The following is an 18,147-nucleotide window of genomic DNA, read 5'->3' as shown; positions in this document are numbered from 1 at the left end:
AGCTCCTTAAACTACCATAAAATCAACATTGTCTCCATTAAATTTTGAAGATACTTGTACAAAGTTGGGAAATCATTTTATTCCAATTCATTTTCCTGTTTTATTCAGATATTTTGAAAATTTTACACGTCCTTCGAGTTGAGTACATATTATAAACTGTGGTAAACCGGCTTTCCATCTCTGTATCTTGTCATAAAATAAGATATTTTTATTCCAATAAAAAGGCCCATGATAAGTAAAGTAATTTATTACAGAGATTTTATAATTGAGAGACACAAAGAATTTTGACAATCATATACAAATCATATACAAATTTATAATAACCGTACTTTATTATCTTAACTTAAGCCACACCTTATCCAAAGCCATAGTTATGTGTAAAACAGCCTTAATAAATCAGATTATATATAATAACATAAATGTAATATATTTAGTAAAATATTTAAAATCACATGCATGTATGGTTGAACCTTGTCTTTTATTTAAATATGGTATAAAAGGAAAGAAAAACAAGAAACATTCAGTTTCTCAAATATTTGTCAGATTCTTCGGATTAATGTTGAAGACTCTTCATTGTAAAATACTGATAATCATCGCTATACCTTCGGTCGTTACTGTGGCGAACCCGATGACACGCGAATAATGAAAACGTCGAAAAAATTAATAGTAAAATACGATGCTGCAGCGGTGACGATACTAATCAAAAGTTATTTCTGAACACCTACCGCTTAAAAGAAAATATTTGATAATCTGAAACTGAAATTTAAAAAATGTTGATCTTTGCAGCACATTGAAAAAGTAATTTATAAAAATCATGTATATAAAAAATCAAATGGTCTTTCAGGTTACAAACTTTTCAAGTGTTTCACATGTTCCACATAGTTCTTAGCATCTTCCAATTTCCCAAAAAATACATATTTTTCCCACCTAAATTTTCGAATTCACCGGTCTGCTCTTCCCACGTAATTTGCTTAGAAACTAAATTTCAAATGTGTTGATCTTTGCTGCATGTCAATCGATCACTACGGAAGTATTCCACTGAACTTCTTTGGTCTAACTGCATACATATACGGATAATTGGCAAGTTCAAGAGAGGTATGCATCCAGCAGAAAAATAAATTGAAGTTGGTACTTCGAGGATTTATTCGCATAACAACATTTTTAACCAATTTTAATCAAGCCTACTCCTCCTACTCCTAATCTTACTCCTACTAAAATAGGCATTAGCTACGAGTTATAAAAAACATCAAAATATGATTTTTTTCCCCTGTTCAATCATTAATGAAAATGAACTACAACTACTAATAATAATAATAATCCTTATTTAAAGAGAGTAACCTAATTAGTTTTCAAAATTAAAAACAAATTCCAATTAAGTTTTAAAGGGACATAAGCTACGAGTTATAAAAACCAGTAAAATATGATTTTTTCCCCCTGTTCAATCATTAATAAAAATGAAATTGTGAACTAATAATTCGCTTATAGCAGACAGTTTGGTTCAATTTTGTAAAATAAGCTAAGAAATATCGCTGATGAATTATTCACTTGCAAGTAAATAATTCGACCTCATTGAATCCGTATTCATGTGACCTTTAATTTAACTCCTTGGCTGGAGATGGGTTACGCATGTATATTTAGCTGTCAAAAGGAAAATAATGTCCACATTGAAAGTTAAACAAGGATAAACTATTTTGCTGACTGATTCGATTAACAAAAAAATCATTCTTATACAGATAAAAACGATAATAAACATTACCTTTTAACCTACAAAATAAATCAAACAGACCTAAAAAAAAATCAATTGCACGTGGTCGCTATTTATTTATATTTATATTTATGTTTATATGGGGTTAAATTACCGTCGGCAGTCTTCGGAGGTCCTCTCGATTATTAATTGCATGACGTCTAGACAAAATACTGACAAAATTCTGATATATATATATTTATCATCGAAACCATGCATTGTTAATTGTTTATTTAAGACTTTTTGTAATTTGGATATACGTTTTAGTATGGTATAAATCAAATATGAGAATTTGAGTCAAATCGGTGAACATGATTTTGCCAGCTAATGGGCCTGATAATTTGCATAGGATTATGTGTCGCCTTCCGTTTTTTCTTAAAAAAAGTATAGTATGCGTTTCCTTAATGCGCAGTACTGTTGAGGAGTAATGATAATTTTGACACATTTGTTATTTATGATTTGATCCGCTGTTTGATAATATTATGCACAAATTTTGAAGTTGAAATTTCTATTGCATTCACAATCCTATAGTCCAAGATCTGATAGAAATATTTGACAGCCGTGACTTATTATTTTACTTTTATTTGTTTTAATATACCGAATGGCAGCCCTTGGAAGTCTGATCTATATAAAACAAAATTTATAATATAAATAAGATGTGGTTTGAGTGCCAATGAGACAACTCTCCATCCAAGTCTCAATGTATAAAAGGTTAAAAATTATAGGTCAAATCACATTTGTGTGCATTTAATGCGACAAGGTAAACATAATTATGTTAACTATCAGCCAGAATTTTAAATTGCAGTTATCATGAAAACACTGTTACCATGCACAGTTTTCCTCCTTTGTTTGATTCTAAATTGTTTTCCTCATGCTTTAAGATCTTAATAAAATCTCAGAATATTCATTTCTATATGTGAATATTTTAACATGTCCATCATCAAAACCAATCCAGACATGATCGTTAGGAGCAATAGCCAGGCATGCAGGCTGACTCTCATGCGTGTCTATTTGCCGTAACACGCCTTCTTTGTCGACTAGATGCTGTCTAAAACCTACTTTGTCTAATACGGTAACTGTTCCGTCAGATAAAAATCCTGCACCTATAAAATCATAATCAATTCGGTTTGCAACCTTTAGATCGGCCTCTGGATATCTAAATTTCATGATTCCAGTTTCATCCGTAATGGTAATCCATGAAGCCTTTCCTTCCGGACAACTTACTATACATAAATCTCCTTTCGTGTTTTCGGAAATATAAACTGGTGCTTCAATATCAATTCTATCTTCCGACAAAACAAGATCACTCACAGGCTGAGTTTTGTCATTTGCATATCGTCGAATAATCAGATTCTTTACTGGATATTCGTCTGAGGCTGGTTTTTCGACAAGGCATACTGTAATGTCACCATTTACGGATGTTGATCTACAGGTACATAAGCACACAGCTAGAAGAGGTGCGGTGTTAACATAATTTCCAAGGGTATAACTCTTATTTCTGGAGAAGAAATTGAATCCAAATGATCCACCATATTTCAGCTGCTTGAGTGACTTCTTGTTCCACATCCCAATGATAAGCTCGTTTGCATTATTACGGGCGGCACACTGTGTTTGCTCTTCTATAGTCTTTATTATTTTTGTTTTTACCATTCCCGTGGTACAGTCTACTTCTTCGATATTGCTGTGAATTAGCCATGCTTGTAGACTCTGCTTTGGTACAATATGGGTAACTTTGGAAGTACTTTTAAACGTTTTAACAGCCAAGAAATCTCTCTTGTCTTCAACTATTATTGATATTGGGCAAGAATATCTTCCGGTTTCTTTTTGTGTTTCTGCGTTTCTTTCTTGATTCGCATTTGGCATACGAAGAATATCAACTTCAGCAACTTCAGCATAAGTCCCTGATTCCATGTGGCCTAGAATAGTCTGCAATTTACCTTTTTGCACTGAATCATCCTGGCATTGATATATGGGTGGTTGAATACTCGGTGCTACGTCATAGTACGGATCATCCGTCAGACTTGATGATAGTTTTTCATGGTAGGACACTACCTCTGCATCCAACATGTCCGCACTTCTAGAATCCACAATACGCATAGTTTCTTCGATTAAGTTTATTCTTAATTGCTGCCTAGATGAAAATTTGTCAAACTCCTCGTTCGCCGCATTTCTAGCAGATTCAAAATTTTGGATCAATTCATCTTGTAATTCGTCAAATACTTTCTTTACCATTTCTCCTCTAAGTTTTACCCTCTCAAGTTGTTTATTGACAGAATTATTAAAATCTGTTTTGCTCCTCAGTGCCTTCTCCAATGCATTCTTTATGTTAGGAAGGTTGTGATCTCTAATTTCTTTTTCATTCTGCAGAAGATGTTGCCTTTTTTTGCTGAGATAATCTTTAAGTTTGATTTTTTTATGACCACAGTGACCTCCTATGATACAGTCATCGCAAATCATTTTATTATCATCTTCACAGAAGAACCTTGCTATCTCCGATGGATGTTCTGGACACGTGATGACCTTTCTACTATTTATGGGTGATTGTGCCATTACTGAAATGTATTTATTATAATTATGTTTATTAAGGTAAGGTTTGCGTACACAGGGAGATAACTCAAATTCAAACACAGGGAGATAACTCAAATTCAAATAATTAAAAAATGGAGGGACCCGCCATTTTAAATTGCTTTGATCAACCAATGTTCGATTACTACAATCTTTCCGAAAATAAAACAACATCTACCTCAAAATTGGCGTTTTGATGTGATTTGATCAAAATTTGAATCGTAGAAGTAACGTTATGACCTTCAGTTTGTTAGTTTTCATTTATATGACGTCACGTTTAGCCATAACATCTTTGTGCAAAAACCATTCATGAAGTTTCGCGGAATTTAATTTTATTCATAAATGTACATTTTATGCCCCCGCCATAGCAAAGCGGGCATTGAGTTTTATTCTTGTCTGTTTGTACGTCCATCCGAATGTACGTATCATAGTGTACGTCCGTTTTTACAAAATTGGTTTCCGTTCTCTAAATTTTGTTTGCCTCAACCAACTGATATGAAACTTATGCACAATGCTTATTACCACAAACACACAGAACAAGTTTGAATTTTGATGTCGTCAGGTCGGACAGGGGGTACCTTTTTCCTTTCTCCCATGTCCCTTCTCTTGTCTCCCGCCGTAAAACCTTAAAAACTAATGTATGGGAAGCTCCTTTCACAATTTAGAAGTGTGGTTTATTCTTTTTTTTTATGGATGCATTAAAAATGTGTCTTTCAGACACAACTATAGTATTGTGTCGTCCTTAACATGCCTGAACTATTTGCCACCGGACATTTTACAACCTCTTATCAAACAAACTTCTATGCATATCAGTCAACTTTGAAGCAATTTATCTAAAAGCAAGGATGGTAACATGTGTCTCTACACATGCACGGACTCACTATAAAATCCGGGAAATTGTTAGTTTTTAGTCTTTCTCCGTATATAAGAACTCAAAATGAAGCTCGGAGTATTTTTATGAGGTCGATTTCTGAATTTTTCGTCTCTGTTCTAAACCTCTAGTTTGCTTCAACCAAATGTTATAAAATTTATACGTAATGCTTTATAATGTTTTATGTTTATGCAAGAGGGGGCATCATCAGTGTCCCATGGACACATTCCCCATTTATTTCAAGCTCTAACGTATTATTTCTTTTTGTAACGCATTAGAATCGGAATAACATTACTGTGGTTGAAGAGTAGCTACAATCAATTTTGATTTGACGGTCGCAAATTTCCGTTTTACTGTCTCCGCTACGCATCGACAGTAAAACTGCATTTGCGAACATCAAATCGCAAATTGACGGTGGGGACTCCTCAACTACAGTACCGTTACTCCTGTGAACTTCATTGAATTGATTTTAATTTAATGAAAGTATGTGGAAGATTTTCAAATTACAGGTCTACATAACTTCATTTCTTATTTTATATATGAACAAAACATATACGGCTGATCATTTGTATTCCTGGGCCATATTCTGTTTCGTCTATCATCATGGAGGGGCCTGATGAGGGGGGGGGGGTCTCATCACGATTCACGAGATGATTTTTTTGTCAATCACGATTCACAGAAAATAAATTTCCATGATCACGGATCACGAAAATATAAAAAAAAAAAAATCTGTAGAAAAACGGATCACGATAGCAAAATGCGCCGATCATGAAAACGAAAATAACCCACCAGGCCCCTCATCATGTGTAGGAGCATGTAGTTTGTTTGTTTGGTCAAAGACTCCAAATCTGAACATCATGTGTAACAATTGGACAAATCAGATTTAAATGAATGGAATAAACACGGCTGCTGTAAATGACTTTACTAGTCAAAACTAATGTTTTTTTCATCCAATTTCTGCATACAAACAATTAACAAAACATGGGGCAATAAAGCAATTTTCATTACTTTTAATGGCAATTAGAGTGCTATCCTAATATTCAAAATATTACAGTTTGAAGCACTGAAAGAAAATAAGTGTTTCCTTCAAAATCAGAGTCTTGTACATGTATACAAATATGACCAAAGTTTAACACCTCCCCTTCGACTGATAGTTATGGGCATAAAAGTCAATGGTAGACATCAAAAGTTCAATGTAGGATAAAAAAACTTAATTCACATAGTTTTTTAATCCCCCCCCCCCCCCCCCCCAAGCCCCAAACTATTTGTTACAAGACAAAATGATTCTTTGTAAAAAGATGCTATTAAAGATGACATTCTTCTTTGCAGATCAACAAAAAAAATATTTTTGTGTTTTTAGAAATGACAAGATGAACACATCACGCCCATTTCCGTAAAAACAAATTCGGGGACATACCAATTTTATTAGCTCATTATAATGCAAATAGTTAAATCCTTAAGTTCACAGTTTTTTACAAAAACGGTGGGGGAAAGGGGATATTTTTGGCTTTTTGTTGTCATGGCAACGGAATTTTTTTAACCCAAAAATTAAAAAATCTTGTTTTTTGGAATTTTTTTAAGAACTTTTGAATTAAAATTTATCACTAATGAATGGACCACAATTATTTATACATGTTTTATTCAGTTTTATTTTTTTATAGTCACTTGCATATATTATTATTTCAGAAGAATTTAAATACAATTTTCCCTAAAAAACGTCAAAAATTGCAATTTTGAGCTTTTCACTTGAAAAAACGGGACGGGCGATTTTCGATTTTTTTTCATTAAATGATTGGGCACTCCTCCCTGAACAAAATGATGTATCATATTGGTATAATATCACTAAGAAAAAAATCCAGGTATCATGCAAACCTTACCTTAAAACAAAAAATAGATTTTTTGTTTTGTTTTACCACTTTATGAATATTTAAGACGGAAATAAATTTAACAATATATCCTTTATGTTGGAAGTTCGTTTGGAATAAAGATGAGAAATTTTGAATAGTCTGAAATGATAGGATATATTGTTAAAAGTTGAACACATTTGTTTCGCAATTATGTCCCTCCTGCGAGTTTTTGATATCAATTTCACGTCATTTTGTGAACCTGTTGTTCTTAATCTCGATGGATCAAGCATGACTTCAATATTGATTGCAACATACACTGTCAAGAACAAAGTGTCTTTTAAAATATTTATTTTGGATTTGAGTATTAAAAAAAAAATCAAAGGAAACTGTATTAAAATTGAGTTAAAACATTTCAACTTTATTTTTTGGAAAGTTTTGTTCGAATCGATTTTCTGACATTAAACTTGAGTAATCGGACTAACAGTGAAGAGCTTTCGATGGAGAAGGTATGAACGTATAATTTAGCCAACTCCTGTACAATGAAAACATGATTTTGGCATTAATAATAAAAGTAGAATATAATAAAGATGGTGCATTTAGAAATATTATCAACTCCGCCTTAAAATTGGCCAAAGTATTAAAAACTGTTATAATGTGAGTTTTGTTTATGCAAAATAACAAAGTTTATCAAGTGGGATTTTATTTCAAAATGTATTTCATTGTATAACAAAGTCAATGCATGGCCATCGCTGACTGTCTTACCAATGAGGAGACTGTATTCTCTAGACTAATCTACACCATTTGATACATTTAAAATTAAGTTTGATAGTCTCTGTTAAATTGATTTTATCTTGTCAACGAGAATTATTTAGAGCTTGACATATTGCTCAGACAATTGTCTTTTGTTGAAGGCCGTATTCTAACTTGTAGATGTTTTGTTTGTTTTTCTGCCGTTTAGGTTTCTTCATATCGACAGTTGAGATATATTTACATTTATCAATATTGAAAATACAGGATACTATGTAATTATGCTTAAAAAGTAATGGGTTGACAGACTCACTTTTATGCCATTTATTGCAAAATTTTCAATATTTTTTGTTATATGGAAGCGACACGTCCAGTTTAAAAAACATTTCATTCCAAATCGAGACGAAAACACATCTAAAATATATCAACAAGCAGGATATGAATAAATACAAAATCGTTACATCAAATACTTCCTCAGAATCCTCCAAAGAGTCCGGTATCTTTGGTGACGTTATTTTTTCATTAAAGATTAAATGACAACAAAAAAATCGTTAAATGTCAGGAAAGCAGAACAAATGACAAGACTGCAATCAAAAACATTTACATATGACATAAAAGCAACGAAAGTAACAAAATACAATCATAGACGAGAAGCCCTGCAAATAGGTATCACATTGGGAAAAAAAATAATGGGAACATAAAGACAACAATTTACTAAAAACTTTTTTGAAATAAAAAAATTGTCATAAATTGAGATTAACACAGGTGTTCAGGAAGGCTCGGCAGTTTTTGCTCCAATTGTTACACTCGTCGTGTTGTTCGCAGTAAGAAGAAATCACCTGATTGCAGAGGCGAATTTAGGGGGGGGGGGGGGACCCAGGCCCCCCTTTTTTTGGAAAAATTTGGTTGATTATATAGGGAATCACTGAAGCATGACTGGAGCAGTCCCCCTCTTAGGCAGTCAGTGGGACCCCTCTTATGAAAATTTCTAGATCCGCCACTGGATTGTTCGCATTTGGTAACGTCTCAGAAAGAATGAAAAGCTAGCATTAATTATCACTTAGCTTTACATTCCACTATAAAGATGATGTCATTTCACTGATTGAAATAAAGGGAAAAATAATTTAAGTCTGCCTCATATCTTAACATACATCTAAAAATTGACAATAAAGGTTGGTTGAGAAGAAAACTTTACGACTTTGGTGATATTAGGTCTCAAGTATGTGTTCAAAAATGCCACGTTGCATCACATGGGGTTCGTGTTGCTCAGTCGTAAGTTTTGTATGAAGTGTGTTGGGGACTTTTTCATTTATCGTTTTTTTTTCATGGCGTTGTCAATTTTTGTTCGACTTATGAGTTTTGAATCACCCCTTGGTAATTTCGGCGTTTTAAGTGTTTCAACTGTGACATATATATTCAATAGCGATTAATGATAACGGAAAGATGTCCGTAAAATTTTGAAGAAATAAATACCACTTAATATTTAAGAACCCTTGGTTCATTTGCTTTCTTGTAAATATCAGACATGAGATATCGTATATACTGGGGTAGATATACTACAAATGCAAGGTCAATAATTCCTTATCAAATTTTGTGCAGGGTTAAAAAAAAGAAGCAAAAACAACAGAATTCATACTGACACTGCTTAAAATACTTCACTTAAGCGCTTTTCACTGCATGTCTTATGATATTGTATAAATCATATAAATTTAGTTGGCCTAATTTGTTTTATATGGCCTAATAATATGTTAACATAATTTGTACTTGTTTACAAAATGATATTGTAACTGTGCAGTTTAGAAATCACTGGAACAATCATAGAGACTGATGGAATGATTAGAACTTTCTATTTTACTTACATAACGTTTCAATAATGATCATAATAAAAGATGCGTAATTTAAACGTCAACAGTGTTCTAGTTTCTGTTATAAAATTTTCTAGTAGTTTCCTTTCTATAGTGTTCTAGAGATTTCCGTAACAACAATATATATACAGACACTAAAGTTAAACTTTCAGACATAGACATAGACATCGATAGACATTACCGCTTTACAAGCAGAACCAAATACAATGAAAGTCCCAACTATGTATTGGCTTCCGAAGCTACACAAAACACCTTACAAATATAGATTCATTTCGTCTTCAAGCCATTGTTCCACTACTAAATTGTCTATTCTTCTTACCAGTACACTTGGTACAATCAAAAACCTGATAATAAATTGTTCAAATAAGGCCTTCGAAAATAGTGGAATTAATTACTTTTGGAGTGTCAAGAACTCGTTGGAAGTACTTGATAAATTGCATGCATATATTGGTGATTTTGAATCTGTTCAAAGTTTTGATTTTTCTACCCTATATACCACATTGCCTCACATTCTCATTAAGAAAAAATTCACACACCTAATTAAATGGGCATTTAAAAAGTCAGAATGTGAATATATATGTTCAAACTCTTTTAGGTCATTTTTTAGTAGCAATAAACAAAAAAACTATGCCAATTGGACATGCTTTGATACTATATATGCCCTTGAATTTTTACTAGATAACATTTTTGTTCGCTTTGGAGATTCCGTATATCGTCAGGTTATCGGAATTCCAATGGGGACTAACTGTGCACCACTTATTGCGGACCTTTTTTTGTATTGCTATGAGTTACAATTTATGACAAAAATCAGCAAAGACCCATCGAAACAACATCTGATACACAAATTTAATAATACTTTTAGATATTTGGATGATATTTTGGCTCTCAATAATAACGACTTCAGTGTGTATACTAAAGAAATTTATCCTGTTGAACTTACTTTAAATAAAGCTAATACTAACAATGACCACTGCCCTTTCCTCGATCCTGATATCTATATCATTAGCGGAAAGCTTAATACTAAAATATATGATAAAAGAGATGATTTTTCATTTCCTATCGTTAATTATCCATTTTTAGATGGTGACGTTCCCTTGTCACCATCTTACGGTGTTTATATATCTCAACTTGTACGATTCGCTCGTGTATGTAACAATGTTATAGATTTTAACGAGAGAAATTTATGTATTACTGAAAAATTATTACACCAGGGTTTTCGATATCACAAACTAGTCAAAACATTTACTAAATTTTATCATCGGTATAAGGACATCATTCGTAAATATAGCTCAACATGCAGACTTCTTATACGTTCAGGTATTTCACATCCAATTTTTTATGGAAATATTCTTTATAAAGCACAAAAATGTCAGTATTCACCTCTGAAGCTAACAAAACCTTTAAATAGACTTATTAAGAAGGGATATAGTTACGATACTGTTGTCAGGTCATTAAAGATTGCATATTTTGGCGTTAATATTGATTCACTTATAGGGTCTTTGCATCGGCACTAAACACATTTATTTAAAAACCAGTTGTTGGCATGACACGGGTTATGTTCTTCTCATATATGTTATGATGGTATGATACTAAACCCCTAACGGGAAGGATTGTGCCTGATATTCATATGATGAAGACATAATCTTTCAATCAGTTTAATTGAAGTCTGGAGCTGGCATGTCAGTTAACTGCTAGTAGTCTGTTGTTATTTATGTATTATTGTCATTTTGTTTATTTTCTTTGGTAACATCTTCTGACATCAGACTCGGACTTCTCTTGAACTGAATTTTAATGTGCGTATTGTTATGCGTTTACTTTTCTACATTGGCTAGAGGTATAGGGGGAGGGTTGAGATCTCATAAACATGTTTAACCCCGCCGCATTTTTGCGCCTGTCCCAAGTCAGGAGCCTCTAGCCTTTGTCAGTCTTGTATTATTTTTAATTTTAGTTTCTTGTTTACAATTTGGAGTTTAGTATGGCGTTCATTATCACTGAACTAGTATATATATTTGTTTAGGGGCCAGCTGAAGATCGCCTCCGGGTGCGGGAATTTCTTGCTGCATTGAAGACCTGTTGGTGACCTTCTGCTGTTGTCTGTTCTATGGTCGGGTTGTTGTCTCTTTGACACATTCCCCATTTCCATTCTCAATTTTATTAATATTCTCAGCAATTGGATTGACACTTTTATTTACAAACTACATCATACTAGATTGCGACCTATTGGACGTAATATTCTGAGTGGATTCCTGAAAAGATTTCCGGATAAAGAAAAGACAAAACATTGGACATATATTTTGACAGTTAAGTTGACATTTCTTTTTGTAAAATACTTCTTGTAAACTTTTGTATAATAAATCTTGTTAAATTTTATTATTGATTTTTGTCTTTTGTTGGCTACAATTAAAAGGCTATTTTCTGGCCGTAAGACATGTTATAATGTTTCTCTCCGGAATGAGAATTACTCTTATTGAATAAGAGTTTTTAAGACATATTTTGAATTTCTGTAATGATATTCGGCGTTGCGCGCATTAACTGGGAAAACAAACAGCGCCACGGCAAAAAAAAAAGAAGAAAAATATCAAAAGACAAACAACAGTACACAAAACACAAAACACAACATGGAAAACTAAAGACTGCGCAACACTAACCCCACCAAAGACATTCGGGAAAAATCTCATTAAAGCCATCATTGAAAGTGCATATCATCATAAAGTTCAAATTCGTGGTCGTTGAAAGTGTAGTCACCATAATTGACCTTGAGCTACCAGAATTAAAGTTTGAAAATTATTTTCTCTTTTCCATCGCCTCTAGTTATACCATTATATCTAGGTTAAAGCAAAATAATGTTAATGATTAGAATCGAATAGATAGGGATAGGAAGAATCGCAGTGATTACCTGATGACTTATTCTTTCATATATTATAAAACAAAGTAGCTTTGAAAAAGTTGCGTTAATTTAATAATATACGTCGTAACTAAAATACACCGTTTAAGGTAATGTAAGACGGAAGTCATTTAAAAAGCACCCACACAATCTATAATTGTGCAAATATTTAAATACCTTCAACTAGTAGTGAAAGACTTAATGATTGTTATATTTTATCTAATTTGATAACTGAAGCCAATACATTTAATAATATTAAAATATGAATGAACTAAGACCACAAGCTTTTTTGTATGTCATATCCGCGAAAAATACAACGTAATTATATTTAATTTATGTTCCTGTTCATCTTCTCAACGAACATACACTCATAAATAAAAAACCAAATGGTTTATAATAGATATCAGCTCGTGGACAGTACAGTAAAACACATATTTCAATATATAGATACAACATCACTTAGTCTAATGTACATGTATCTTAATTGTTTGGCCTCAACCACGTTTATTTTTATTATTTTTTTTATTTAAAATTTCAATATTAAGGAAAATTCAAGAGAAATTGTCCAAATTAATTAAAATCTTGATTAAATTATTTCATAGATACAAAAATTTGGGTGGGAATATAGCTGTTATGGATTTTTTTTTATCAAAAACGGGACATCACATCTTAGTTTTTACGGGGATGGTGTTTATAAAGCCCGTAAACTTAGATGCGATCCATATAAACTAATTGATATTATGAATTAAATTATTTTTAAAGATTTAACACAGTAGATATATCGTTAAATATTGTTTTTATTGGTATTAATATTGATTTTGTTTTTGAAAAATTAAAATATAACTAAATATATATTGCTATAAGTGGTTTTACATCCTGTCGATACTGTTCATTTATATTTTGGCATTGCACAAGGTCATGCGTTTCTCAGACTGTTTATGACGTTTCTTTACTAAATCCGTTGGATGTGTAAAGACTGATACTGTAGTTCGGGAGATCATTATTTATCTTTAAGTTGTGATTGGCTTTGCACTAGCTTTCAGTTACTGCAAGTTTAGGTCCTTTGTGTCTATTGTTTTTTCGTTAGCTGTTTATTTGCCTCGTACCGATCTTTTGAGATAAGTTAATTGCAATTTTTAACAGTACTTGTGTTGTGCTGTAACACCACTGTCAATTTTAGGGGAGGATTGAGCGCTCACAAACATGTTGAACACATTTGTTATCTGCTTGTCCCAAGTCTGGAGCCTGTAGTTCAGTGGTTGTCGTTGGCTCATGTCTGTCATATTTGTTTTTTGTAAATTATTTTGTTTTAAATTAGGCCGTTAGTTTTCTCTATTGAATCGTTTCACATTTTTCATGTGGGGGCCTTTTTTAGCCGATTATACGGTATGGGTATATTTCTTATTGTTGAAGGCAGTACGGTTGCCTATAATTGCTTACAGCCACTTCATTTTAATTTTGGTGAATAGTTAACTCATGATCAATCATACACATCTCGTTATTTTCACATTTAAAGATTAAAAGCAAAATTCAGTTTAAAAATGTCAATTTGATTTGTTTGGAAATTTGTTCGAATCGATTTTCTGCCATTACATTTGGGAAATCGAACTAATAGCAGAGTGTGTTTTTTTAGAAATAAGGTACAAAAGTATAATTTCGACAACTCAAGTACTTATTATTTTTGTACAATGAAAACATAACATTTTCATAAATAATCAAAGTAGATCATAAGAAATATGCTGCATTGAAAAAAGGAACGCTCAGAGCAAACAGCTGGTTGAGAAAGGTTGCATAAATACATGAGGAGCAATGTTAATGATAATCTGGTGAAATTGTATAAAAATGCATTTCAAAAAGTAACATATAATGGCCATCGCCGATGTTCTTACTAAAGAGCGGATGATATATCTAGACTTATTCACACCATATGGTACATGTTAAATGGATCCCAACTTGTCAACATACACGATATAAAGCCTAACATATTTCAGAGAAGCTTGTCTTTGTAAAAAACCGTATGCTAACCTGTAGATATTTTGTTTTTTTTTTCTCTGTCGTTTAAGTTTCTTTCTCACATGTGACATAATGTTTCTGTTTCAAGTGTGACACTCGTCGTGTTTTTCATAATACATAAAAATGGTTTTATGGGTCGCATTTGGTGATTTCATCAAACATTTTCGAAGAAATAACATCTGTTTAGTCATTAAGAACAAGGTTAACACCTCCGTAGTAAATTTTCTGCATGGCAAAGAGAAACCGATAAACACAAATTCATACTGCAAACTGTTTGAAATACATCACTTTTATTAATCTATATTGATTATGGTCATCTCGCGCAGTTTGTTCTGTTACCTTTTAAAACACCGGACACGGTTTTCTTTTAAACTAAGTTTTACTGTGCGTATTGCTATTTGTTTGTTTATTCCACATTGGCTAGGGGTAAAGGGGAAGGATTTAGATTTCACAAAACATGTTTAACCCCTCCACATTTGTGCGCCTGTCCAAAGTCAGGAATCTCGAGCCTTTGTTAGTCTTTTGTGTTTCTTCACGTTTGGTTCATTTGCATGTTTCGGAGTTTAGTGTGGGTTTCAATTCGCTTATACATTATTGTTTAGGGGCCAGTTGAAACCCGCATTCGGTTGCGGGATTTTCGTGCTGCGTTTAAGGCCCATTATTTATCTTCTGCTGTTTTCTGCTCTTTGGTCAGGTTGTTGTCTCTTTGACAAATTCCCTCTTTCCATTCTTTATTCTATTTTGAGACGTATTCTGAATTTCGGAAATGATTTTATAGATTGAATCCTATGGGAAAACAAACAATAAGTGGAAGTAAAGTCTTAACTATTCAGTTTGTTACTTTTCAACCTCACAAACTGATTCGAATCTAAGTGCGTATTTATTTATCCCAAATCTTCTAGACGCCCTTTCAAGTACACAGACTTCTTAAGTTTGACTTCTTTGTCGAAAAAAGTAAAGTCAAATTCCTAAACCCTAGTTGACAATAAGCTTCCAGACAAAATGTTCACTTTGTTTTTTTCTATTGCTTCTAGTTGGAGCATTATATCTAGATTTTATCAAAAATCTAATAAGGTTAAGAATAAACACATTGCTTACCTGATGACTAAATCGTTCATGAATAACAAAACAATTTAAAACTGGCTGAAAATAGGTATGTTAATATAATGATATACGCTGTAACTAAATACTACATTAGTGTTTTTTTTCTAATTTTGTCAGGGTTGATGTTTAAATACCTTAAACTAGTATTGAAATACTCAATTGTTGATTGTATTTTATTGCATTATTGGATATATTGTATTTAATATAAAATATACCGCATAGCAAACTGTCTCATTGATCACAATTCAGTCTACAAAAAAATAAGTTATGGCACCTTGCCATTCAAGTATGCAAAATGATATTCTTAATTTTTTTAAAGCAGTATTCCAAATCGACTTTATTAATGCAATATGCATTGGGATCATTTCATTGTTATACATTATTTATGAAATTTAGATTTGTAAACAGACAACCGGTTACCAAAGTGTAAATATAAACTATAAAGAAAATTTTGAAGCATGTTACATGATCTCCATTATATCTAGCTGTTAGCATTAGAAGTACAAATATGGATTATTTAAGTATTCTATTTCCAATTGAACAAAACAGTTTTCTTATGTTACTCATCTAAATAGAGGACTGTTTAATTTCAATTTACACAGAAACGATTAACTGCAATGTGATGACAAACATTTTTAAACCTGAGTTTTTACAATCTGCACTGTTCAATAAAAAGTTCATAGACAGATAGTCATTTTTTTTCTATTTAAAAGGTCAAACTCACAAGGCCTAATGGAACAACCATTTGATTTTTAGGGATGCGCCGTACAATATAGGGACAGAAGTTGATTGTAGGCTGATTTTTTTCTATATTCTACAAGACGTAGTCCTGTTTTTTGTGAGCAGAATATTTATTCTCATCCTGTCATGGGAAATGTATTTATTTCAGTTCATACCAAGCCAGAATATGCAGTGAACGTCCTCCCCATCCCCTCAAATTTCATTGATGCACCATTGCAGACTTCAAAAATTATTAAACATGTTTGTTTCAGTAATTACAGCGCTGCCACATATCAAAATCTCCATACTCATTTCATAAATATCATCTTCAGTCAAAGAGATTACTATTTATGTTTTTCTCCACATAAAAAAAAACTTCAACACGGTACTTTCTGCACTACCTTTTTCATTTCACATCTCATTTCTTTTAATCAACACAATTTTACAATGTACCTTAATTGGTATCTCCCAGACATGAAGAATCATGAACACATATATTGTTTTTACAATTTTGCTAATACACTGTATTAATTTTAGATATTTGTAAACTTTTTTTTAAACACGAAAATTATATATACTGCACATATTAGCTAACCTCACCAAAAAGGTCATGTAAGGTAATATCACCACTTTGACACCTTGCCGTCTGTAAAATTGTTACTTTTTATCCTGTTCTTCAAAAAAGAAATAAAATTTGGCAGAAATCTACCCTTGAAGGAATTTTACAAAGTTTGTGAAAATTGCTACCAGAGCTAAAAATGTGAACTGATTGCCTGAAGTTGAAAAAGGATTCTCTAAAAAAATCTCCTTGTTTATCGAATTCGGATATTGTAGGAATGTTCCATAGATGGTCCATTACTACGTTTGAGTTATTAGTGCTAATTCAAATCCAAGGCGTAGGTATCGAGATCATGCTACATTAATGTAAATTAAAAACACTTTTAAAATATAAATGTCTACTTCTTGGAAAATTATCTATCCGTTTATCAGAACACAAAAAATCTGATTTTTATTTGGGTGTACTCGCTATAATCTTCCCATTCCGAAAGAGCGTCAGTCCAGTACAGTATCACAATCGCTATCACTTTAACCTCGGATAGAAATATATTCATCCTAAACCGATTGCATCCCTACGAATGTTTTACGGCCGTCGTCACGAAGTGGTCAATTGCTATTCTGGGAATGGTGTCTTAAAATTACTGTAGTTATACTTGTCTACATGAATCACGTATTTTACTTAAAGACTAGATTGCCCTCTCCCTTTTTATTATCCATTAATACACTCCCTGTAACTTTTAACGTTTTAACAAAAAAAAGCTGGAAATAGATACATGATTCTTAGAAAAAAAATCACAAATAAATATTACCATCATTCTTTTTCAAGCTAGAATATTTCTTACAGGAGCGATGAAGTTAAATTGAAAAAAAGACTTGATGGTTGTACAAAGGAAAATCATGGTTAAAAGTTCGTTCTTATGTCATAAATACCTTGGAACTAACTGTATATTCGCACAAGGAGCAAATTAGCGCGCCATTAAAACCTCGTTAAACCACCTTAAAATCCACATTTTCTCCATTAAATTTAAAGAACCTATACCAAGTTAAGAAATCATTTTGTTCCAAAACATTTCACGTTTTATTTCGATATTATGAAAATTCGAGTTTTACATGTCTTTCATGTACATATTATAAACTGTGCCGAGGTTGAATATGTGTAAACTGGCTCTCCGTCTCTGTGTATTGTCATAAGATAAGATATTTTCATTTCAATAAAAGGGCCCATGATG

General features: G+C 32.4%; 1 protein-coding gene across 1 annotated transcript; it reads right to left on the bottom strand.

The window, feature by feature from the left end:
• Positions 1-231: 231 nt before the first annotated feature.
• On the bottom strand, positions 232-16,360 carry LOC127729809 (uncharacterized). Its single transcript, XM_052237718.1, has 2 exons — positions 15,635-16,360; positions 232-4,296 (listed from the first exon to the last, which is right to left on the bottom strand). The coding sequence occupies exon 2, from the start codon at positions 4,292-4,294 to the stop codon at positions 2,621-2,623; it is 1,674 nt and encodes a 557-aa protein (XP_052093678.1). The 5' UTR covers positions 4,295-4,296; positions 15,635-16,360; the 3' UTR covers positions 232-2,620.
• Positions 16,361-18,147: the final 1,787 nt, after the last annotated feature.

The sequence above is a fragment of the Mytilus californianus genome, unplaced genomic scaffold, assembly GCF_021869535.1.
Source record: "Mytilus californianus isolate M0D057914Y unplaced genomic scaffold, xbMytCali1.0.p SCAF_2, whole genome shotgun sequence".
Taxonomy (NCBI): domain Eukaryota; kingdom Metazoa; phylum Mollusca; class Bivalvia; order Mytilida; family Mytilidae; genus Mytilus; species Mytilus californianus.
The sequence above is the reverse complement of the archived record's forward strand: the minus strand, read 5'-3'. Positions and strand labels throughout refer to the sequence as shown.